This window comes from Pristiophorus japonicus, chromosome 3 (assembly GCF_044704955.1).
Source record: "Pristiophorus japonicus isolate sPriJap1 chromosome 3, sPriJap1.hap1, whole genome shotgun sequence".
Classification (NCBI taxonomy): Eukaryota; Metazoa; Chordata; class Chondrichthyes; family Pristiophoridae; genus Pristiophorus; species Pristiophorus japonicus.
Window position 1 is genome coordinate 262,746,382 of NC_091979.1, and position 24,934 is coordinate 262,771,315.

General features: G+C 44.0%; 2 protein-coding genes across 5 annotated transcripts in view; one reads left to right on the forward strand and one right to left on the reverse strand.

Moving 5' to 3' along the window:
- The window catches only part of ccdc186 (coiled-coil domain-containing protein 186), a 124,765-nt gene extending 108,411 nt beyond the window's left edge, over positions 1–16,354 (forward strand). For both annotated transcript variants that reach the window (XM_070876599.1, XM_070876600.1), the window contains exon 16: positions 15,006–16,354. In XM_070876599.1, the coding sequence (XP_070732700.1) occupies positions 15,006–15,086 (81 nt within the window). In that variant the 3' untranslated portion in view covers positions 15,087–16,354. The remainder of the gene's footprint in view (positions 1–15,005) is intronic.
- adrb1 (adrenoceptor beta 1) overlaps positions 1–24,934 on the reverse strand; it is a 96,738-nt gene that overhangs the window by 64,071 nt on the left and 7,733 nt on the right. The window contains exon 2 of one of the 3 annotated variants that reach the window (XM_070876602.1): positions 5,387–5,457. The exons of the other annotated variants lie outside the window; for them this stretch is intronic. The gene's annotated coding sequence lies outside the window, so the exon portion shown is untranslated. Of the gene's footprint in view, positions 1–5,386; positions 5,458–24,934 lie in introns of those variants that run through there. 3 annotated transcript variants of the gene reach the window in all.

Genomic DNA, 24,934 nt, shown 5'->3' on the forward strand with positions numbered 1-24,934 from the left:
GTGGCTGTCAAAGTCATCAGTGCCCTCAACTTCTTCGCCTCAGGCTCCTTCCAGGAATCTGCAGCACCCATTTGTGGCATCTCTCAGTCGGCCACCCACAGATGCATCACACAGGTCACCGATGTCCTCTTCAACAAGTCAGCCAATTATATCCACTTTGCCATGGATGAAGTCAGTGTTATTGAGTGGGTGCTCGGCTTGGCCACACTGGCTGGCTTCTCACGGGTGCAGGGCGTCATCGACTGCACACGTGGCCATCGGGGCACCCCATCATAACCCAGCAGTCAACTGCAAGGGCTTCCACTTCCTCAATGTGCAGCTGGTCTGCAACCATGGGAAGATCATCATGCATGGGTGTGCCAAATTCCCTGGCAGTTGCCATGACTTTGCCTCAGCTCTTCGCTCCTCAAAACAGACTTTCTGGCTGGCTGCTTGGAAACCAGGGCTATCCACTGAAGATGTGGCTCATGACACCCTTGAGGAGGCCAAGTACTGAGGCCCAGGAGAGATACAATGAAAGTCACATTTCCACCAGATGTGTCACAGAGCAGACAAGACATGCTTAAATTGTGCTTCAGATGCCTTGACCGATCTGGAGGGTCCCTTCAGTACGCACCAGCCAGTGTCTCCAGAATCATTGTGGTCTGCGCCCTGCACAACATAGTGCAGCAGTGAGGATTAGCGCTTCATGAGGAGCAAGGCACTGAGCGCACAGCCTCTTAGGAGGAGGAGGAGCTGGAGGAACCTGCGGCTCAGATCCCATCAGCACCCAACCACATTGCTGCCTGTGAGGTCGGGGATGGCCTCATCATGTTCAGATGTACTTAACATTACGCAGTACACCCATATGCTGCCACATGCTGCGTCAGGTTGGCACCACCCCACAGCAACACCATAAAGGATCCCTACAATGACCAAGCCATAAAGATTTAAATGGTTGACAGTACATTAACGGAAATTTGACATTAACATTGACTAAAACTCCCAAGTGGCTACCCTTAAGAATCTACTTGTCATATTTCTCTTTCGCATGCTTCTATGAGGTGCGAACCCTGTGGCTTCACCAGAGACAGAGAAAGCCTGCTCACTTCCCTGCTGCGACTGCTTAGCCACTCTTGGCGGAAGCCCTCTGGGTTTTGGAGCCTGTAATGGCCCTGCCAAAGTCTGTTCCTCTTGCAGGGGGGCAGACTCTGCCATCGCTGTCCGAGGAGGCATCTGGGGCTCTGACTGAGGGAAGAGGTGGCAACGGGGATGAAGTGACCACGGGAAAGAAGTGCAAGTGCTTCCATGTCTCCTTTCACCAGCATCCCTCTCATGGGCTACTCGCACTTTACTGCGAGCAAGGAGCTGGAGATCATTTTGCTGCACAGCAGTGGGGCCATGAGGACCCACGTTACACTGAAATCTCTCCTAAACAGTTGGTCTATGAGCCTCTGCCATACATTCTCTATAGATAGCCATCTATTCTCCATAGAGACAATGTACTCCTGTGAGTGGCACATTAGCTGCTCCATGCCGGTGGCTATCTTATCCATGGAAGAGCCTACCGACACCATCGCCTGCGACACGGTGGTACTCATGTTGGAGAGGGACTCCTCCATTCTCTGCACATTTGCAGACATTGCACTCGCAAAACCTGTCAAAGCGTCCTGCACCTGCAAGATCACCCTCTTTCTGGATGGCCCCGAGGCTCAGCATTTATATGTAGCTGAGCAGAGCTGGGAGCGTCCTGCACCCTCCAACGTGGAGTCTCAGTTGCTGCCCGTCTCCACCATCTGCTCTTGCTCACTCGTGACTTGTGACGGACCAGATGACGGCACTAGTCTATCACGTGAGGAACCCACCGAGGTATGTGTGTCTGCATTGGTGATGGGTGTGTTCATGTCTGGTGATGCTGCTCTGGCCTGCTGGAGGCTCCTGTGAGGAGTCCTCTTCCTCTTCCACCTGTACAGTGGGGAGGGGGAGCCCTTGATGGACCTGTAGGAGAGTAACGAATTGAGTTACATATGTCATATGAAGAATGGATACACATATTATGTAAAAGATGACCATTCAGTGGCTGATGACATCAGCCCTCATATGAGTGGCTAATGTATGCCATGTAGCTGTATGATATGTAATTCTGTCCCCAGGTTGCTGAGTTGGCCCCCTCTCTCTCCCACCTCCAGCTGCTCAGCCACTCCCAGTACAGCCTCCTCTGCTGTTGTGAGGATGGTAAATGATGGAGCCCCACCTCCAGTTCTCTCCCTCTTACTGTGTGCTCGCCTCTTCTTTCTCTCCTTGCAGGAGAAAAGTTTGAGTAAGAGTGATGGAATGGGTGTAAGAAATGGATTGGTTACATCTATAGTAGGACACTATGATGGATTGCATTAGGATGAGGGTGAATGTGAGAGATGGCTAGTAAGATGGGGATGTGATAATATAGATAGAGAGGGATGGGTGGACGTGCAAAGTATGTTGATGTAAGGAATATGCAGGAGTTGGGTTGGAAAGGCAGAGTGATAGGGATGTGATGAGAGGCACAGCAGGAAGAAGTTGTGTGGCTTTGTACTCCCCTTTCCTGATCTAATGAGATAAATGAAATGTTTGCAGCACTGCACCCAGGTCCTCCTGAACACATTCCTGCTGTTGACCTCTGCAATTTGGAGCCAAGCTCTTTTTGTCTCCTGGGGAGGTCTCTTCTGCCCATTGGAAGGGAAGAGGACCTCCCTACATGCTCTGACTCCCTCCAAAAGCATATGGAGGGAGTCATTGGAGAATCTGTGCAGCCATCTCTCCAACTGTTTGGAATAATCAAAACCTCCAGTGTGGTGCCTGCACACTCCTTGGTGAACCTTCAAATGTAATGTGGCCATGGCTCCTTTAAATATCCTGGCTGAAAATGCGACATCGATGAAGTCATCTGACCTGCACCATTTAATAGGGCTGGCTAACACGCAGGGCGGGCTTAATAGGCCCCATTACCGCAAAGTCGATTTCTGCAGCGAGATGGAAGCAACAATGGGGTCGCCACCCACTACGCTGACCGCCCACACCCGACTCGCCCAGGTACAGAAAATTCCAGCCATTGGGCTGGATTTTCGTCATTGTTTCGATCATTTACCACCGAAAATACCATGGTGATAAATTCTGTGCAGATTGCCACTGATTTCATAACGTAGAACCGAAATACCCACCAGTGTCAAATTCATCAGTGATTTACCACCGGTTGTAAAAAATACCACCCATCTTATTTTTTTTCTGTTTTTATGACATCATTAAGTGTGCAACACCGAATTACCACCAGAGGTGAATTAATCAATACCACCATTTTTGCCACTGGCCTAAATTACCACTGAGAAAAATGCAGTCTTACCTGATCGAATCCAGTGCTGTGGATGCCATTTTTAAAAACGGGAGCTGCAGTCCATTCCACATGAGAAGGCTGAGTTTTACACCGACATCTTAATGTGAGTTCAGAGTTAAACTTTAAGGTTATTTGAGGCATTAAGTGGATTGTTTGAGTAAATCGGAGGACATTTTGAGAATATTTGCAGGACATTTAAAGGAATGGGCCCTAAAAAATATCTACCAATATTGCTGACTACTTATGATGCAGAATAGAGCTGGAAGAAAGTTTATTCAAGAGCATTATGTGCCTAATTGAAGAGAGCGCAGACTTATAAGGAGGAGGCCTTACTCCTAACGAGTTTTCAGGGAAAGGCGCTCATACCTGTACCTATCTGAGGCACAGTGCATTAAAAATACCACCCATTTTACTTTCAGTGCTGCATGTTGAAAAATAAGAACAAAATACAGTTAGCCCTACCACTGGTCATACTTGATGAAAATAGCATCTTTTGAGTGACAGTGGTATTTCGGTGATTTAAAAAAAAAACTTGATTTTTAAATGGCACTGAAATACCACCGGAAAACTAGTGGTAGGGCTAAATGATGAAAATCCAGCAACGTGTTCAATTCTGGGCACCACACTTTAGGAAGGATGTCAAGGCCTTGGGGAGGGTGTAGAAGAGGTTTACCAGAATGGTACCAGGGATGAGTATCCACAGTTACGTGATGAGGCTGGAAATGCTGGAGTTGTCCTCCTTGGAGCACAGAAAATTAGGAGGAGATTTGGTAGAGTTGTTCAAAATCATGAACTATTTTGATAGAGCAAATAAGGTGATTAAATAAGGTAATTGGAGGACACAGATTTAAGATGCTGGACAAAAGAACTAGAGGCAACATGAGAGAAAAGAATGTACACAGCGAGTTGTTGTGATCTGGGATGCACTGCCCGAAAGGGTGGTGGAAGCAGATTCAATATTAACTTTTAACTCAAAGGGAAAAAAAGAACAGGGCAATGGGGAAAGAGCAGGGGAGTTGGACTAATTGGATTGCTCTTTCAAGAAGCTGGCACAGGCACAATGGGCTGAATGGCCTATAGAAACATCGAAACTAGGTGCAGGAGTAGGCCATTCAGCCCTTCGAGCCTGCACCGCCATTCAACAAGATCATGGCTGATCACCCACCCAGGCTACGCGAAGCATTCAGGACTTCCTACATGGCATAGGATGTGGACTCCATGGGACGGAGCTGCCCTGCCTCTAGTTATTAAATTATTAATTTTTTTTAGTACACTCCTGCCCTTAAAGACTAAAATTTTGAACTGGTGCTCTCCACTCTGTCCTGTGACAGTTTGAACAAGCAATCTCCACTCTGTCCTGTGACCGTTTGAACTGGCCAATCCACAGAAGGCCATCATGTTCGTGCAATCTCTGTGGAAGTGCCCCCATTGTGATTACAGGATAAAAATAAAGGCAGCATTACAGCAGTGGTAACACCTTTTCTTGGTTTATTGAGAAAGCCATTGACAAAAAAAATTAACTAAGCTAGTGGTGCAGTTTAAGTGCACTCTACCATTGAACAGTATGCCTGCATTGCTTCCCCATCACATCTTTGATCGATATTTGCGATCAGTAGTTTCTACAGCAAAAACACTTGTATTATACACTGCATCTAATTTTCCATATCCATTCAGCAACTCCACCATTTGCCAAACATGTGTTGATTAACATATCAATCCCAGATTACGTTCTTGAATGGGTTCATGAGCAGCAACCACTTTCCTTCCCTCTCCGGCGTTATTCATCAATGAATCTCCACAGTAGTCGGAAGACTTTTGGTCCTCTTTCCAGCCTACGTTTTGGAGATTGAGCTATTCTTCTAGTGTCATGAATGGCAGCAGCCCAAAATTTGTATTTTTCCAGTATCATTTTTATCCAGTGTTGCTTAGGGAGAAAATGCAAAGATCGCAGCTGATTAGGATGGTGTGGCAGGTACCACCCTAATCAGCTGCTAGCTTTACATTTCTGGAAAAATGAGCAAACATGACAGAAAATCAGCAGCAGAGTTCTGGATGGTTGGCGTTTATGCAGGGTGGTGGACATAGGAATGAGGACAATGACAAATTAGAATCTGGAATAGAAAAAGGAGTGGATGAAGGTTGCAGCGGCAAGACAGGCAAGTCCCCCCAGAAACCAATCAACTAGTCATTAATTTCATAGCTGTCTGTGACTTCTTGCCGCGCACAAACTTGGAGAGATGTCCCCACACAGTCACCGCATTGCAAAGCAAATTCATTCTGTGATTCTATTATTCTTGTACAGAATTTCTAGATTAGTGCTAACTGCTGCCAAATTTGAGCTAGTTTTATGCTCTGACTGGTTTTCAATTAGATTAAGTTTGTCAGACAAATTTTACTGGAGCTACTGGAACAAGTTGACTTTTATCTACCTTTTTTTTTGAATTTATGTCTCAATTTGAGGTAACGTAATATTTAAAGCAGTACAATGTATTATATTTTCAGAGAATCTATAGTGCTGCGAACAGTACATGATGTGTTGGAATTCCATATGATTTATTATATCTTTGAATATATTTACATTTTAGATTATTGTAGGAATTTAGTAGAATTACAAAGGATTATGACTTGTGTTCACACCACCAGCTGTTAATCCACGGTACAGCGTCTGTGACATGATGTCATCCCTCTGAGCTGCAACTACATCAAAGGTGTTTGCATATAATAAAAATGTTAAGTAACGAAAGAAACGAGTGCGAAATGATTATGTATCTCCTATTTTTTGATGTATAACAATTAATTAGGCTTTGTTCTCTTAAGACACATCTGCAGCATAACAGAATAAATTATAAACATTACATCATGTAATAGTCCTTTCCTTCTGTAATTATGCTTCCTCTGACTTGCCATGTGCAGTGCTGCAAGAGATCCATTAGTGTAAATATAATTCTGCATTGGCTATTTGAACAGATTAGTTTCATGGTAAAATCACTGATCCTCTTTTAGTTCCTTCATAATTTGATCATTGATGGATATTTTGAACAAGTATGCTTATCCAGGCACGGCTGGATTCCTGATGATGTGCATAAAATAACTCTTCCAGTGACTGTGATAGTGTATTCATGCAGAAAACTCAGGTTAGAGGTTAGGTGCAACTGTGTTGATGTTTATAGTTCTGGAACTTGATTGGCTGAAATATGGCCTTCAGTGATCAGAAAGCCATTCTGACGACATCTCTTTTTTTTAATGTGGATTCCACCTTCGAAATTCAGAAGAAATGTATTTACCCAGTGAGTGGTGAGAATGTGGAACTCGCTACCACAGGGAGTGGTTGAAGCAAATAGTATAGATGCATTTAAGGGGTGGGGGGGGTTAGATAAGCGTACGAGAGAGAAGGGAATAAAGGGTTGTGCCGATAGTTAGATGAGGAAAGACTGGAGGAGGCGCGAGTGGAGCATAAACGTCGACATTGACTGGTTGGGCTGAAAAGCCTGTTTTTGTGCTGTTTATCCTGTGTAATGGATGGTGGACTGCAGGGGGTTTAAAGAAAAGTGAATAAAAATGGTTTGTAAGATAATATAGAAATGTTGGAATAGATTATATTGGAAATAGAACAGAGGAAATGAAGAGGAAGGCAAGAAATATGAAGATGGGGCGACTAAATTTTTTTTTTAAATTCTTTCGAGGATTTTAATTTTAGAGGTATTGGATGATTATTACAGTAGAGTAATCTTCCCGTGACATTTGAGTGGCTTTATTACTTTAAGGTTTATTTCAGCATCAGTATGTGAGCTGTGCTTTTTTTAATGGCTGCCCCAGGGAGCCTGAAATTCTTTGGAGCTGCCAGCAGTTTGCACGTATATTCGCCTGCTAAATCCATGCCCACTTTTTCCACAACTCTGTCTGGATCTTACCAATCATGTTTCTTCCCCTCCCACAGCGTCCGAACAGCCCTACTCAAAGTCACAAATTACATTCTCTGTGACTGTGACCATGGTGCATTATCCTTCCTCAACTTCTCTGCAGCCTTTGACTGGTTTGGTCACACAATTCTCCTCCAACATCTCAGTTATCCAACTCCGTGGGACTATCCTCATCTGGTTCTATTCTTGCCTATCTAGTCATAGCCAGAGGATTTCCAGCAACGGCTTCACTTGCTCCTGCATTGTTACCTCCAGAGTCCCCCAAAGATCTATCTTTGGCCCCCTCCGCTTCCTCATCCACATGTCACCTTTGGGCAATGTCTTCCACAGACATGGAATTAGCTTCCACATGTATGCTTATGACCCCCAGTTCTACCTCTCCATCACTTCTCCCAACTCTCCCACTACCTTTCTGTTGTCCAACTGCTTCACCAGCATCCAGTCCTGGATGAGCCGTAAGGTCCTCTAGCTAAACATTGAGAAGACTGAAGCCATTGTCTTCGGCTATCACCACAGACTTCGTAATCTTGCAATTGATTCCATCTCTCTCCCCGGCCACTGTCTCAAGATGAATCAGACTCTTCCACACCTCAGCAAATATTCAACCCAGAGCTGAGCTTCTGATCCCATATCCTCTCCATCACAAAGACCACCTACTTCCACCTGCATAACATTGTCCACCTCTGCTCCCACCTCCGCCCATCTGCTGCTGAAACCATGCTCCACGTCAATACTCTCCTTGCCACCCTCCTCTTCTCCACCCTTCCTGAACTTAAGCTCATCCAAAACACTGCTGCCCATATTAAGTCATAGGGCTCAAGTTTCCTTTAGAACGGCGCACCGCCAAGAGGCACACCTGTTTCCTGGGGGAAAAAAGTGCATCTAAAGCCTACCTCGGTATTCTGCGATCTTTCTCTGGCCTGTTCCAGGTTGGCGCGGCGTACCAACAGCTGCGGGGGGGGGGGGGCCAAAGCGTGGCGCTGAAGATCTGCTGGCAGGGGGGCAGGGCTAGCTTACAGCAGCACATTTCGTGCCAGCAGCCCTGCGCATGCGCGCTGGAGTGTGCATGCATGTGCAGTAGCTCCTCGCCTCCGTATCTGTGTGGGAGGGGCCTGAAGCACGCCGTCCCTAGCCCTGGCCGAATGGGCTCCCCGCCGCGACTGCGGGAACAATGCCTGCCGCGTTCAGCTGGGAATACTATAAAGAACATCAAGTCTGGAATGAGAGAGGGCCATTTGAATCATCAAGCCTGCACCATCCCGAATCCATGTCTTATTATTGTATCATGGAACAAGGAGGGAAGTCAGTGAGCATTTATTTATACAAAGAGTAATGACGTTAGATGTAGTCCTTGCTACTAGGGGGATCAAGGGGAATGGCGAGAAAGCAGGAATGGGGTACTGAAGTTGCATGTTCAGCCATGAACTCATTGAATGGCGGTGCAGGCTCGAAGGGCCGAATGGCCTACTCCTGCACCTATTTTCTATGTTTCTATGTTGTGGAAGAAGTTGCGAGAGAGAGAGAGAGCAATAGAGAGGAGTAATATAAATGAGTTTAAGGTAAGTTTCTGGAGAGAAAATGATCGAAGGGTATGGGGAAAAGCTGGGTTTTTGGGGTTGAGATTATTTAAAAAGGGATGGGCTTGTTCCTAAACATGTGTCTGTTCTCCCCCACCCCATGGAGTTGTGTGTGTTTGCATTAATTTCTGAAGAAGCAATTAGTGAGCTTTTCACAGTGGCTCAGCCATTTGGGGGTTTGCAATGACAAAGCTAAAAATGTATTGCTGTGCAGACAGCTTCAAATAATTTGATAAACTATACAAAAATCACTTGAAGGTGTAAAGATCCTGTGTTACTGGATATTTTAAAGTACTTTATGCAGCTTTTATCTCCACCTACCTGTTGCGTGTAGATTTGTGTTAGTTTACCTAGGATTCTGTAAAAGCAATCAATATGGTAAAGGAGGGGCAGTTCTGAAGCACGTCTGATTTAGCAATGCATGAAGCAGTCATATCATCATAGGCGGTCCCTCGAACGAGGATAACTTACTTCCACATGAGTTCACAGATGTTTCAATGAAGGACCCAATATTCCAGACCTGAACTCCAGTTGAAGGGGTGGAAGATGCCTGTGCGTGGATTTTTTTTTTTAAACGTGTGGCGGCCGTTGCACACCAGCCACCACCCGGGCTTGACAGAGCTAGGTCTTGGTTCAGTGGCAAGTGTTAACCAAGACGACTGGAGACCAGCTCTGCTGCACGCTTCACAGTGTGGGCTGGCCCGTGCTGCCCCCGGCTCTTCTGGGCCCCATATACTCATTCGCCGCACATTAGCACCACCCCCATCTTTGGTGCATCACCTCACGGAGCACATCAACAGAAGGTTATTCTGTTGCAGAATAGTCACGAGCATTATTCCCTCTAATTTTGCGGGGGGGGGGGGGGGTGCGGGAGAGAGGGCATGGTCCTTTTAACGGGCTACACGACACATTCAAATTTCCGCGCATGGGCGGTTTTTCCATTATAAAGCCGTCAAGCGTCCTGCAAGGGTCGTCAAAGCCTCTGCGCGGCCACGCAGCTTAACAGAAACATTGGTCACGAGAGACTTTGATTAAGGTGTCGGCCCTGTCTCAGTGGGTAGCACTATCTCCTCGAGCCAGAAGTGTGTTTTTATTATACTGTGTATATAGATCTACATTCAAAATTCTGTAGAATGTAAATTCTGCATTCTGACGGGCTCCAACTTATAGTAAGCTTGTAATCCAAGATGTACATTCAGAGGAACTGGCTGAGATAGTCAGTTGTGATTAGGCATGTCAACAGTTAATTAGCAAATTTACTACATCAAAAAATAGTTATGGTGTGGGATGGTGTAATCATTTTCAAAACATTATAGTGATTGATTTATTGATTTATTTATCATTTATTATTGATTTTTTTATTTGTAAAAGTGAAGTGTTTAATGCTTGTAAACCTCGCCCCCCGCCCCCTGCCCCCCCACCCCCCCTCATCTCTCGTTCCCTGCGCCTAATTTCTAAAGTGTAGGCAAGGTTTTTCTGAGCGTACCAAAATCTACACTTACTCCAAACTAATTTAGAATGGAGTAAGTTTTCGCTGCCTAAACTTGCAAAACTAGCGTAAGTGGCTGGACACACCCCCTTTTGGGGAAAAAAAAACTGTTCTAAAATGAAACTATTCTAACTCACTAGAACTGGAGCAAACTAAATGTCGAGAATTGCAATTTCTAAGCTGTTCCATTTTAAACTAGTTGCTCCAAAAAAATAGGAGCAACTCAGGCCAAAACTTGAGCCCATAGTCACTAATCGCTACCCGCTGTCCTTCATGAGCTCCACTGGCTTAAGGTCCCCCAACTTTTCAATTTAAAAAAAAAAAAAATTCTCATTCTTGTGCATAAATCTCTTCATAGCCTTGGCCTTCCCTATCTCTGTACCTCCACCAGCACTACAACCCCGTCCCCTCCCCCATAACCTTTCATTCCTCTGACTCTGGCCTCTTGTGTGTCCCTCATTACTGTTGTTCCACAATTGGCCCCATACTCTGGAATACTCTAAACATCTCCACCTCCCACTTCTCCTTTTAGAACCTGTCTTAAAACCCACCTGTTTGAGCAAGCTTTTAATGACAATTTCTAATATCTCCTTATTTGGTACTGTCCATTTTTTTTTCTCCTTTCGATTCTGTGAAGCACCTTCAAATGTTTTTTTCTATGTTTTTTTTTCCCTGCCACCAATATACATTACTTTTCATTAATCCTTATTAAGCAGCATATGTCAAATGTTATCTTATGTCCACAATTAAATTCAATATTCTGCTTTTCATTTTTGCTGTTCTACTCTAGTCTTATCCTCTCTCCAAGGGACCTTATTTGAGTATTGTAGTTATGCTCGGCTTACATTAAAGCTCTAATTCTGTACCAATTGGATACCAAGCAAATAAACTTAGAAAGACATTATTTGCTTGTAAAGTCGCATTTGTATTAAGTTGTTTTCAATGATAAGGAAGTTAGTCTTGTTGTATTGTCTTTTCAGTTTTCGCCATTTGCCATTTTATAGATAGTAACAAAGAACTCAGACAATCAGTACCTGTTTCTTCATGGTGCTGATTCTTTTTGGGGAAACATAAAATTGTACCATAAACAAAGGGTTAACCTGGTAGTTTTCATTATCAAACATTAAAGAAAACAGAAAACTCAGTCATTTGCAAATGCACGACCCGTATTCCGTCGCTTGCTGATAACAGTGAAATGCAGTTATCTTACTTTAAATTGTGGTTCTGCCTTGACTGATACGCAGGTTTCTTCAAATGTTATTACTCCGATATATTTTAAAATATGAACCTTAGAAATTGTGCCATTTTCCAAGTAGCTTTTTCCCCCCTCCCAGTCTGTGTTCATTTTTTTTCTGTTGAATTTTTACATTTATCAAGGTGAAAGTGAGGGAGAAAATTAGTATTTTACCAGAAAATAACTCCAGTTAATATAGGTAATGATTACTAAAATTCTGTAAGGAAAATGTAGATTAATTATTGCATCTTTGAGAGGGAGGGAGGGGGGGGGAGGGGAAAGGGGAAAGAAAGGGGGGAGGGGAGGGGGGGAGAGAAGGGGAGGGAAGGGGAGAGAAGGGGAGGGAAGGGGAGCGGGGGGAGAGAAGGGGAAGGGGAGGGGGGGAGAAAGGGGAGAAGGGGGAGGGAAGGGGAGGGGGGGAGAAGGGGAAGAGAAGGGGGAGGGGGGGAGAGAAGGGGGAGGGGGATGAGAGAGAAGGGGAGGGGGGGAGAGAGAAGGGGGGAGGGGGGGGGGAGAGAGAAGGGGAGGGGGGGGAGAGAAGGGGAAGGGGTGTGGGGGGAGAGAAGGGGAGGGGGGGGAGAGAGAAGGGGAAGGGGTGTGGGGGGAGAGAAGGGGAGGAGGAGGGGGAGAGAAGGGGAGGGGGAGAGAAGGGGAGGAGGAGGGGGAGAGAAGGGAGGGGGGGGGGAGAGAAGGGAGGAGAGAGAGAAGGGGGGGGAGGAGAGAGAAGGGGGGGGAAGAGAGAGAAGGGGGGGAGAGAGAGAGAGAGAGAAGGAAGGGGGAGGAGGAGGAGGGGAAGGGGGAAGGGGGGGAGGAGGAGGAGGGGAAGGGGGGGAGGAGAGGGAGGGGGAGGGGAAGAGGGGGAGGAGGGGAAGGGGAGGAGGAGAGGGAGGGGGAGGAGGGGGGAAGGGGAAGGAGGAGGAGGGGAAGGGGGGGAAGGGGAGGGAGGGAGCGCGGTTCGGGTCGGGGAGGGCAGGTTGAGTCGGGTCCGGTCCGGGTAGGGGGGGGGGTCGGGGTGGGAGGGAGGTCAGGTCGGGGGGGGGGGGGGGGAGGAGGGAGGGAGGGAGGAGTAGGTCAGGTCGGGTGGGAGCACAGATCCGGTCCGGGGGGGTTGGTGGGGAAGCGGGAGTCGTGTCTGGTCCGGGGGTGGGGGGGAAGCGGGAGTCGGGTCGGGTCGGGAGGAAGCAGGAGCTGGGCGTGGGAGGCAGCCTTATGCACGCAGCCCCAGTGAGGCCAGTCGGTAGGGGCTGCGTGCTTCGGGCCCCTCCCACACAGTTTTGGGCGCCTGGAGCTACTGCACTTGCACATCCCGCACCCGACTCCAGAGGACCAGCAGGGAGCCGGAGAATCTCTAAGTTTTTTTTTAAGCGCACTTTGTGGCGGAAAAACGGGCGTCCAGGTCGGGGCTGCTCCGTTCTAGGCACAGCCTGAAACTTGAGCCCATTATGACAGTAAAAAAAAAAATTGATCCGAGCCATGCTGTTCTGGTTATTGCATTTGCTAAAATTTATGATGAAATATAAATACTAAATTTGTAGTTGTGACCCTCGTACATGTCTTAATTACCTTCAGACTCTACTATTCAAAAGCATTCTGATCCCTCATGTTAAATCTGCCCTTGCTGACTTACATTGGTTTCCCATTCCCCAATGCATTAAATTAAAATCCTCGTACTTATCTTAAAATTCCTCCTTGGGCTCCATACCTCTGCAGTCTCCTCCAGCGGTATATTTTTCTCCCTCCTCTCTCCAGAACACACCATTTTTCTGACTCTCGACTCCCCACCCCACTTCCTTGTGCCACCACTGGTAAGAGCTGCTTGGATCCTACTCTTTGGGATTCTGTTCCTAAACCGCTCTGCCAGCATCTTCCCTCTTTTAAACTCGAAACAAATGTTTTTGACCAAGTCTTTGGACACCTGTCCTAATCTTCCCCTTCCTGTCTAGGTGTCTTGTTTTCCTTGGACCTATCTGTGAAGTACCTTGTGGCATTTCTAATGTTAAAATTGCAATATAAATTTATGTTGTCGCTATAAGACCTTGACTTTTAAGCACAGTATCATGGGGACAGCAGTTTGTATGAAGTATTTAATATGAAGCTTGACTACCCATGAAGTACCATGTTCCAGGTATCACTTCAGGAAAAGAATAATAATGGTGTTTTCAATTAAGGGTACTTTTTAAAATTTACATAAATTCAAGATCCTTCATGCATGGGAAATGAAGCATTTTTTGACTTTCATACAGCCAGCAATTATTTCAAAAACAATCTCTTTGCAACAGTGAGGATTACTTTTTAAAGGATGGTGAATGAATGCAGTGGATACTATATGCTGCACAGTTGTCCTGCAATTGAATTTTGTAGTTGGTGTGTCGTTGAGTTAGGTTGCTAGTCATTAATTACGTGAAGTGCATGGTTTCTGCTGTTCTTAATGTTGAGTTCAAGAAGCTATTGTTGTAACACTTGAAATGTGCTTTATAACTTTGTGGGATTTGGCAAAACATTTTGCTTGTGGTCAGTAGAAAGCAAAGATTTGTCATTTGGGTTGTTTCCAATTATACGAGTAAATTTTAATGGGTTTAATTGATGTTTTTAGTTGTGTGGTAATACATTATGGCTGTGCTAATCAATTATGCTAATTATGCCAAAAGTAGAGTTGCAGACAAAGTAACAATTCCACTATAAGTGGGAATATGGCATTAACATCAGTAATTTCTGCTGTACCTCATATTTTATTCTTCAACCATTAGCCCTTTACATTGATTTCTCTCTTTATTTTCAAAGAATTTAAGTAGTAAAAGGATTATTCTACTCTACATACACTGAGTACTTTTGGAAATGTGTGCAGGTATTCCGGATTCATAGATGAAATGAGTTGTGGCAATTTCAGTTCAGTTACAGCATTCCATTAGACCTTTCTAATTTGGCAGTTTCAGCTTTGAGAATATGTAAAAATTGAGCCTATACAATTGCAGACTGAATAGAAAAACCTCACAAAATAGCTTTGAAACTAAATGCCATGAAGTATTTTTTTTATTCTCTTAGCTTCTTGCATGTCATCCGTGTGACAAATCTAATTTTGTTTCACAATTTTGGACAGATTTGTACTCCGCAGGAGGCAGGGAAGGATTAACATGCCGCTAAATTAGCTTTAGAAACAATGCTGGCTAGAGCGACATTGAAGTAGATTTCACACATTTAGCACAAGATGGTGCTGTAGTAATGTAATGTTTGATTAAGTAAATCTGCTGAAATTGGACTACGGTTGCTCCCAATGGCACAGTGACTAGTCAGCACAACATATTGATTTGCCTCAAATATCTGGGTTGCAAATATGTATTTTTCAGTAGTTCCTGCCAATATTGCACCAACTAACAGTAATGTGTGAAAGAGGAAACAAAATGGCATGTGACAAACTTCACATTGTGACTTTTAATTACAGGAAAACTTGCAGACACTGGGTACAGAAATAGAACGTCTGATCAAGTGCCAACATGAATTGGAGCAGCAACTAAAGCACTGAATTGGCACAGTTCTCAGTTTAAGCAACTCCATTGTGAATTCAAGAACAGGTGCTGGACAAGCAGAGATCGCACATCACTCATGACTCAGACAAGTATATCTTATCTGCACTCCGCAAGAAGATAATGTTGCTCCCATCAACACGCAGGTTTGGAGCATTCAGTATGCTCCATTGAAATGACTTTTGTGAAACCTTACTTTCTGAAGCAAGTTTTATGTTAACACTTCCAAGTTACCAAAAACATTACTGCAATCCGATACAAAAATAATGAAAGAAGACTGCTACAACCTGCGCAGAAGAGCAATCAGTGGATGTTTGACCATTCTTCTGTGCTCTTTGTTGCTCTCAAAGCAATGAATATTGTGCATCCTTACATGAGGATGGTTTATCATGAAGTATTTGGGGCTATAGTGCAATTATACATTGGAACTCCTGGACATTTTTAGCTGACAACCTAAGTGATTTTTTATTTTAGAGCCTTTTTGATTTATTGGTAAGCTACACTCATACAGTGCGGAGGTAAATAAAGTGCATATCCATCCTACTGTCTGTCAGATTTTGCTTCCTTGCTTTGACACTAAATATACTTAATGACACAACTTTTCTGGAAGTGAAATATTTAATTTTCATGTGTTGTAGTATGAATACATTATGTCTGAGAGACCAAAATAGTGATGTACTCAATGCAGTTAACCAACCAACCCACAAATCAAAGTTAGTAATTAGGTTATGATATTTGGCTATTGATTGATCATATGCCTACATGGAAAAAAGTTTCAAATACTATAATAGAATGTTATCAATGTTGATATTGAAAAACAGTTCAGATCTTTTTTATTAAGAGGTTTTGCAAGAAGGGTGATTAAGGTTTTTGGGAAAGGAACTGAAGATGGCGTCCAGAACTCTGAATTCTGTGATTAATAACTAGTTGCTCAGCTTGCTTACAAATAATGTGCATTGACCAGTCAATGAATCAATACTACTGTTTAATTAGCATTCTGACGATTGTACGAGAGTTGACTATTTTATGATACCAAATTATTCCCTGCAAAATGTAATGGAAATGCACTTTAAACTCAAATTATTACTTCCAAATTGCATATTACAGACCTATTGTCATAGCACAAACTCCTTTTCGATTTTTTTTCCCCCCAACTTTTTCGGTTAATTATTTTTGCAGTCTATTCACCGTATGTTCCGAAAGTGACATGGTAGTTTATTTTGGAAATTAATTTGTAAAATTAAGTTGTAGATATGTTTCTGTATAAAGAGGACAGTTTTTAAAGTTTTAATCTATATTATGTATATATGGCATATTGGATTAATAAATTACATTTTGTGTCCTATTTTGCTGTTAAGTTAGTTTATCAGAAGAATAACCTCATTCATAATTTATTTTAGTCTGTATAACATTTATTTGTAAAGGGAAGTGAATTCCACTAAAATCACTTGACTCTAAATATTAGAACATTCATCCAGTATCTTAGAAGCTGTATATGGCTCTTCTATGGCTTATGTATGATTCCTTGACTTCTTGTTTAGAATCTACCCCATGCCTTAAGTTATTATGTGAGAGGTGCAAAATAACAAAGAATGCAATCAGCCACAACAAAATACACAACATTCCTTCCATTTTGAATTAACAATAATTTTATCCAGCAGGGGGCTTCCCAGTAAGAAAGAAGAAAGAACTTGCATTTCTATAGCCTCTTTTCCAACCTCAGGATGTCCCAAAGTTCTTCATTGGCTGTAGTCACTGTTGTAATATAGGAAACACGGCAGCCAATTTGCACACAGCAAGGTCCCACAAACAAAATTTGGACACAAGTTCCCACAAACAGCAATGTGATAACCAGATAATCTGTTTTTTGTTATGTTGATTGAAGGATAAATATTGGCTAGGACACTGGGGGGAACTCCCCTGCTCCTCCTCTTCGAATAGTTCCAAGGGATCTTTTATGCCCACCTGAGAGAGCAGTCTCTGTTTAATATCTCATCCAAAAGACGGTACATTCTGCATCTTTGCCAATTTGTTTAATGACATTTAGGAAGGAACTGCCACAAGTACAAATCTTCAGTGCATCTGGCATTGGTGGTAGAAGTACGGAGTGGAAGTTTGGGTTTGAGACATCAAGTTACTGCTGGTAACTGTGCAAGAGAATAATATGGGTGAGATGAGTAGTTGGGGGAAGACGAGAGAATAAATGGAGAATGAGGAGATTCACTGGGAAGGCAGTCAGAACAGAAGAAAGAAATAGGAGCAGGAGTAGGCCATTTGGCCCCTCGAACCTGCTCCGCCATTCAATAAAATCAAGGCTGATCTGATCTTGGCCTCAACTTCACTTCATGCCCCACTCCCCATAACCCTTGAAAGGGCGAGGGGAGTATAACTGAGGTGGAGGTTCTTTTTTTAAAACCCTATTTAGAAAGATGCATACTCAGCTGTAATTAAGTTTTCCACTTAGAGAAGTTTTGCTACAAATTGAATGTCTCCAAAGCCTACAGTAAATTGAGAAGTATCATTATGTTTCTGTCTTGTAGTTCATATATTTATTCCATGTCCAAGCATTGTCATTTGTTCTTGGAGAAGAGAGGTAGACTGATATCCTAATTATAATGACAACTGCTGACATCAGCAGTAACTTTGCATTACAAATGCTGCAAAATATCCCTCAAATTTCAATGGGATGCACCTGAGGGATTAATTTTCAGACTTTGAAGCATAAAATGGCATTCTCCCTCGGTCTTTGTGCTCTTATGCAGCAAGACACTAAAGGTAGCGGTGACAAAAGATGTCCCCAGGCTTCCCCTCCACAGGCAATGAATTGCCATTCACCAGTATAGGGCTTCTCTAACTATTGGGAAAGTTAGCTGGAGAAATGGTTTAAAATGATTTTTACTGAAAATGTTTTATTATGTAAAAAAGGAGGCAGACAAAAAGCAGGAAAATATAGACCAGTTAGCCTAACATCTATTGGGATAATGCTGGAGTCCATTATTAAGGAAGCAGTAGCGGGACATTTGGAAAAGCATAATTCAATCAAGCAGAGTCAGCATGGTTTTATGAAAGGGAAGTCATGTTTGACAAATTTGCTGGAGTTCTTTGAGGATGTAACGAGCAGGGTGGATAAGTGGGGAACCAGTGGATGTGTATTTGGATTTCCAGAAAGCATTCGATAAGGTGCCACATTAATGATTATTGCACAAGATAAAAGTTCACAAGATTACATAGAAAATAGGTGCAGGAGTAGGCCATTCGGCCCTTCGAGACTGCACCACCATTCAATAAGATCATGGCTGATCATTCACCTCAGTACCCTTCTCCTGCGTTCTCTCCATACCCCTTGATCCCTTTAACCGTAAGGGCCATATCTAACTCCCTCTTGAATATATCCAATGAACTGGCATCAACAACTCTCTGCGGCAGGGAATTCCACAGGTTAACAACTCTGAGTGAAGAAGTTTCTCCTCATCTCAGTCCTAAATGGCCTACCCCTTATCCTCAGACTGTCCCCTGGTTCTGGGCTTCCCCAACATCGGGAACATTTTTCCCGCATCTAACCTGTTCCGTCCCGTCAGAATCTTATACGTTTCTGAGATTCCCTCTGATCCTTCTAAACTCCAGTGTATAAAGACCCAGTTGATCCAGTCTCTTCTCACATGTCAGTCCAGCCATCCCTGGAATCAGTCTGGTGAACCTTCGCTGCACTCCCTCAATAGCAAGAAACTTCCTTCCTCAGATTAGGAGACCAAAACTGAACACAATATTCCAGGTGAGGCCTCACCAAGGCCCTGTACAACTGCAGTAAGACCTCCCTGCTCCTATACTCAAATCCCCTAGCTATGAAGGCCAACATGCCATTTGCCGCCTTCACCGCCTGCTGCACCTGCATGCCAACTTTCAATGACTGATGAACCATGACACCCAGGTCTCGTTGCACCTCCCCTTTTCCTAATCTGCCGCCATTCAAATAATATTCTGCCTTGTGTTTTTGCCACCAAAGTGAATAACCTCTCATTTATCCACATTATACTGCATCTGCCATGCATTTGCCCACTCACCTAACCTATCCAAGTCACCCTGCAGCCTCTTAACATCCTCCTCACAGCTCACACCGCCACCCAGTTTAGTGTCATCTGCAAACTTGGAGATATTACACTCAATTCCTTCATCCGAATCATTAATGAATATTGTAAAGAGCTGGGGTCCCAGCACTGAGCCCTGCGGCACTCCACTAGTCACTGCCTCCCATTCAGAAAAGGACCCGTTTATCCCGACTCTCTGCTTCCTGTTTGCCAACCAATTCTCTATCCACGCCAGTACATTACCCCCAATACCATGTGCTTTGATTTTGCACACTAATCTTGTATGTGGGACCTTGTCAAAGGCCTTTTGAAAATCCAAATAGACCACATCCACTGGTTCTCCCTTGTCCACTCTACTAGTTACATCCTCACAAAATTCCAGAAGATTTGTCAAGCATGATTTCCCTTTCATAAATCCATGCTGACTTGGACCGATCCTGTCAATGCTTTCCAAATGCACTGCTATTTCATCCTTAATTGATTCCAACATTTTCCCCACTACTGATGTCAGGCTAACTGGTCTATAATTACCCGTTTTCTCTCTCCCTCCTTTTTTTTAAAAAGTGGTGTTACATTAGCTACCCTCCAGTCCATAGGAACTGCTCCAGTGTCGATAGACTGTTGGAAAATGATCACCAATGCATCCACTATTTCTAGGGCCACTTCCTTTAGTACTCTGGGATGCAGACAATCGGGCCCTGGGGATTTATCGGCCTTTAATCCCATCATTTTCCCCAACACAATTTCCCGCCTAATAAGGATTTCCTTCAGTTCCTCCTTCTCACTAGACCCTCGGTCCCTTAGTACATCCGGAAGGTTATTTGTGTCTTCCTTCGTGAAGACAGAACCGAAGTATTTGTTCAATTGGTCTGCCATTTCTTTGTTCCCCATTATAAATTCACCCGAGTCTGACTGCAAGGGACCCAAGTTTGTCTTCACTAATCTTTTTGTCTTCACATATCTATAGAAGCTTTTGCAGTCAGTTTTTATGTTCCCGGCAAGCTTCCTCTCGTACTCTCTTTTCCCACTCCTAATTAAACCCTTTGTCCTCCTCTGCTGAATTCTAAATTTCTCCCAGTCCTCAGATTTGTTGCTTTTTCTGGCCAATTTATATGCCTCTTCCTTGGATTTAACACTATCCTTCATTTCCCTTGTTAGCCACAGTTGAGCCACCTTCTCTGTTTTATTTTTACTCCAGACAGGAGTGTACAATTGTTGAAGTTCATGTGATCTATAAAGGTTGGGGGTAATATATTAGCGTGGATCGAGGATTAGCTAACTAACAAATAAGAGAGTCTGGACAAATCGGTCATTTTCCGGTTGGCAAACAGTATCTAGTGGGGTGCCGCAGGGATCGGTGCTGGGGCCTTAACTATTTACAATCTATATTAATGGCTTGGATGAAGGGACTGAGTGTAATATAGCCAAGTTTGCTAATGATACAAAGATAATTGGGAAAGCAAATTGTGAGGAGGACACAAAAAATCTGCAAAAGGATATAGACAGGCTAAGTGAGTGGGCAAAAATTTGGCAGATGGAGTATAATGTAGGAAAATGTGAGGTTATCCACTTTGGCAGAAAAAATAGAAAAGCAAATTGCAATTTTTCTCCATTTAAATTATAAAGTGCTGCAGTACAAAGGAACCTGGGGATCCTTGTGCATGAAACACAAAACGTTAGTATCAGGTACAGCAAGTAATTATGAAGGCAAATGGAATGCTGGCCTTTATTGCAAGGGGGATGGAGTATAAAAGCAGAGAAGTCCTGCTACAACTGTACAGGGTATTGTTGAGGCCACACCTGGAGTACTGTGTACAGTTTTGATCTCCATATTTAAGGAAGGATATACTTGCATTGGAGGCTGTTCAGAGAAGGGGATTGACTTCTGAAGATAGGTTGATTAGGTTGGGCCTATACTCATTGGAGTTCAGAAGAATGAGAGGCGATCTTATCGAAACATGTAAGATAATGAGGGTGCTTGACAAGGTGGATGCAGAAAGGATATTTCTACTAATAGGGGAAACTAAAACTAGAGGACATAGAATAAGGGGCTGTCCATTTAAAACTGAGATGAGGAAGAATTTCTTCTCAGGGTTATAAATCTATGGAATTCTCTGCCCCAGAGAGCTGTGGAGGCTGGGTCATTGAATATATTTACGGTGGAGCTGGACAGATTTTTGAGCGATAGGGGAATAAAGGGTTATGGGAAGCAGGCAGGGAAGTGGAGCCGAGTCCATGATCAGATCAGCCATGATCTTATTGAATGGCGGAGCAGGCTCAAGGGGCCAGGTCGCCCACTGCTGCTCCTATTTCTTATGTTCTTATGAAAACCTTCCTTACTGAACGAAGGCTTTGAGTCCGTGCATCCTACATTGTTATACTTGCTCTGCATCTATAATGTTTAACTTCAATTTCGGCATAGTGGGATGATGGTGGCTGTGGTTGGGCCTACTACGCATTCTGCATCGTGATCTTTATATTTTGAGGTGAGTGGATATTTTGATACCTAATAATGCTTTGAGATGGGAGAGAAGTGTCTCTTTCATCCTCTGTTCTCCATCCTTTACAGATTCAATATCTTTATGCTGATCCAGTAATCGGCAAATTCCTTTTAATAAATGCAATGAATGTAATTTCACTATTGCTTCAAATCTGGTTGCTTTCCATGTTAATTCCATCCTAAACTTGCACTTTTGGGGTTGCTAGGATGTGTCAAATACAGCAGACACCTCAAAGCGCTGGAGAAGTACCACCAGCGCTGCCTTCGCAAGATTTGCAAATCCACTAGGAGGACAGATGCACCAATGTCAGTGTTCTCACTCAGGTCAACATCGCCAGCATCAAAGCACTGGCCACATTCTACTAGATCCGTTGGGCGGGCCACACTGTTTGCATGTCCGACACGAGACTCCCGAAGCAAGTGCACTACTCCGAGCTCCTACATGGCAAATGAGCCCGAGGTGGGCAAAGGAAACTTTTCAAGAACACCCTCAAAGCCTCCTTAATCAAGTGCAACATCCCCACCGGCACCTGGGAATCCCTGGCCCAAGACCTCCCGAAGTGGAGAAAGTGCATCTGGGAGGGTGCTGAGCATCTTGAGTCTCATTGCCAAGAGCATGCAGAAACTAAGCGTAGGCAGCGGAAGGAGCGTGTGACAAACCAAGCTCCCCACCCACCCTTTCCTTCAACCACTCTCTGCCCCACCTGTTAGAGACTGTAATTCCCGTATTGGACTGTACAGCCGCCTGAGAACTCACTTTTAGAGTGGAAGCAAGTTATCCTCGATTTCGAAGTACTGCCTATATAAAATCTATAGCAAGGCTGAATGCAAAGCTTCTCAGAGCCGAGGATATCTTGCTGTTTAGCCACACCTAGTTAAAAATGTCTTGCCTTTCTGTCAACTAATAGACTATCTTCTAAAGAACCTTTCTGATGGGCAACCATTCTGACAAGTTAATAAAATGGGTTTTAAACTGCACATAAACTTGGTGCCATATGGAATGTAGCTCTTAAGATGGTTTTTCCAGTCTTCCTCTGGTAGGCAGGGTTTCTCTTGAACTACAATTTGCTTTAAGAGACCAAGTTGGAGATATCCTGCAGCAGCAGTCAATGCATCACTACCTCCCCAATCGTGAAATACACTCCCTGGCCAGAAACCAAAACATTGCAGAGGAGTGGGACGTTTTCAAATTGAATAGACACGCAAGAGTGACTATTCCCTTCATTTTAATAGAATCCTGTAATTCCAATAAATCAATTGCTTATCATAGTGTGAAGAGGTGAACTTTCTTCTTCAGTGATTTGTTTAAGTCAGAAACTTGATTTATTATTTCCTAGCTCTAAGAAAAAGATGTTATACTTTTGGCACATACTGCTCCTTAACTACTTAATCTACACGTTCAAGATGGTGAAATTTGAATACTTCCCTATAGAGCTGCAAGATATTCCATCAAAAATATGTGGTTTGTTGTGTAGTGTGCACACCATCAATTGAAAGATTTTGTGAGCTTAATTTCTCTGAGGTACTTTTGCACTTCCAGCACCTGGCACACAGCAACATTACCAGAATCCTTACGTTTGTTGCTCAGTGTGTGGTCCAGTAATATTAGACCATTCACAAGAAACAAATATTTTCAAGGGCCTGACAGCCACGTCAAATAAGAACGGGGGGAAGGGTAGAGAGGGTAAAAGTGTCTGGCCATTTACCATATCTTTGGATGCAGCATACCCTGCGGTGCATGGAACCTTCTCCGATTACTGTGTACATGTGACAGTCTTTGCCCAATGCCAATTCCCTGTATGAGTGGGTTGGACGGCGCTGGTCGGTTTTGGTGAATGACGTTAGAACAACCTTTATGCCGTAATGATACACTGGGACGGGATTGGCTGAGTTCTACGCGCCGTGACGTTGAACATTGTAGCAAGCCGTTTGCTTCAACGTCCAGGGCCGTCCAGTAGCCTTCCAGCAGGAGGATCCGCATTTCATTCAATAAAGTTCATTCTTGGTCGTTTTCCCTCTAAATGTAGTCTAAATTACCTCATATTTCGGACTTAGTTTCATTTATAATGTAATTAGTTCATGCAGAAAAAAATAAGCGTGGTGTCACCACTGCCCTTCGGAGCAGTTCTGTTCGAAAATTTACATTTAAAAATTATTCGAATTACAGCGGAATGCGTGGCAACATGTCGCGGCTGACTCTCCTTTTACAGTCCGCTCTCTATTCGGTGTAGAGCCGAGAAACTGCTGTAACTATTTATCTTTACCTTTTGGACCCAGTCTTTCTAAATATTGCATTACATCATACACAAGCCAAAAAAGGGAAAAAACATAACCATCAACTGCTATCAAACAAGACCCTGTTCTATCGTAAAACAGAAAATGCTGGAAATCTCAACGGGTCAGGCAGCATCTGTGAAAGCAGAGTTAACGTTTCTGGTCAATGACCCCCTCGGACAGAACAGATTCTTAACCAGCACTGATAGGGAGAGGGGAAGAAAGAAGAAAAGGGAAGGTCTGTGATAGGGTGGAAGACAGGAGAGATTAGAGAGACAAAAAGGATGATGGCCTAAATTCAAATAGTAATGCCAAGAGTTAGATAAACATTAGTCAAAATAGGGCGTGAATGATGGGATAATGACCAGCTGCCATTAGAGACCAGGAGAAAATAAAGAAACAGGCTGGGGGGGGGTGCCAAAGAGGATGCCACCTTTCACAATAATGCCTCTGACGTCTTCCTTTTTCCTCAAGAGGATTCCCCTCCGCCGTGGTTAACACGGCCCTCGACCGTGTTTGTTCTATTTCCTGCACCTCTGCTCTCACCCCTCCCCCTCCCTCTCAGAACCATGACAGAGTTCCCCTTGCCCTCACCTTTCACCCCACCAGCATCCACGTTCAACGGATCATCCTCTGCTATTTACACTACCTCCAGCATTATCCCACCACCAATCACATCTTCCCCTCCCCGCTTAGCATTCCAAAGGGACTGCTACCTCAGCGACACGCTGGTCCATTCCACAATTACCCCCAGCATCCCCTCCCCTTCCTACAGCACATTTCCGTGCAAGCACAGGAGATGCAACACCTGCCCTTTTACTTCCTTCCCACTATCCAGGGCCCTAAATACTCCTTCCAGGTGAAACAACGATTTAAGTGTACTTCTTTCAATTTAGTATACTGCATTCGCTGCTCACGATGTGGTCTTCTCTACATTGGGGAGACCAAATGCAGATTGGGTGACCGCTTTGTGGAGCACCTCCGTTCA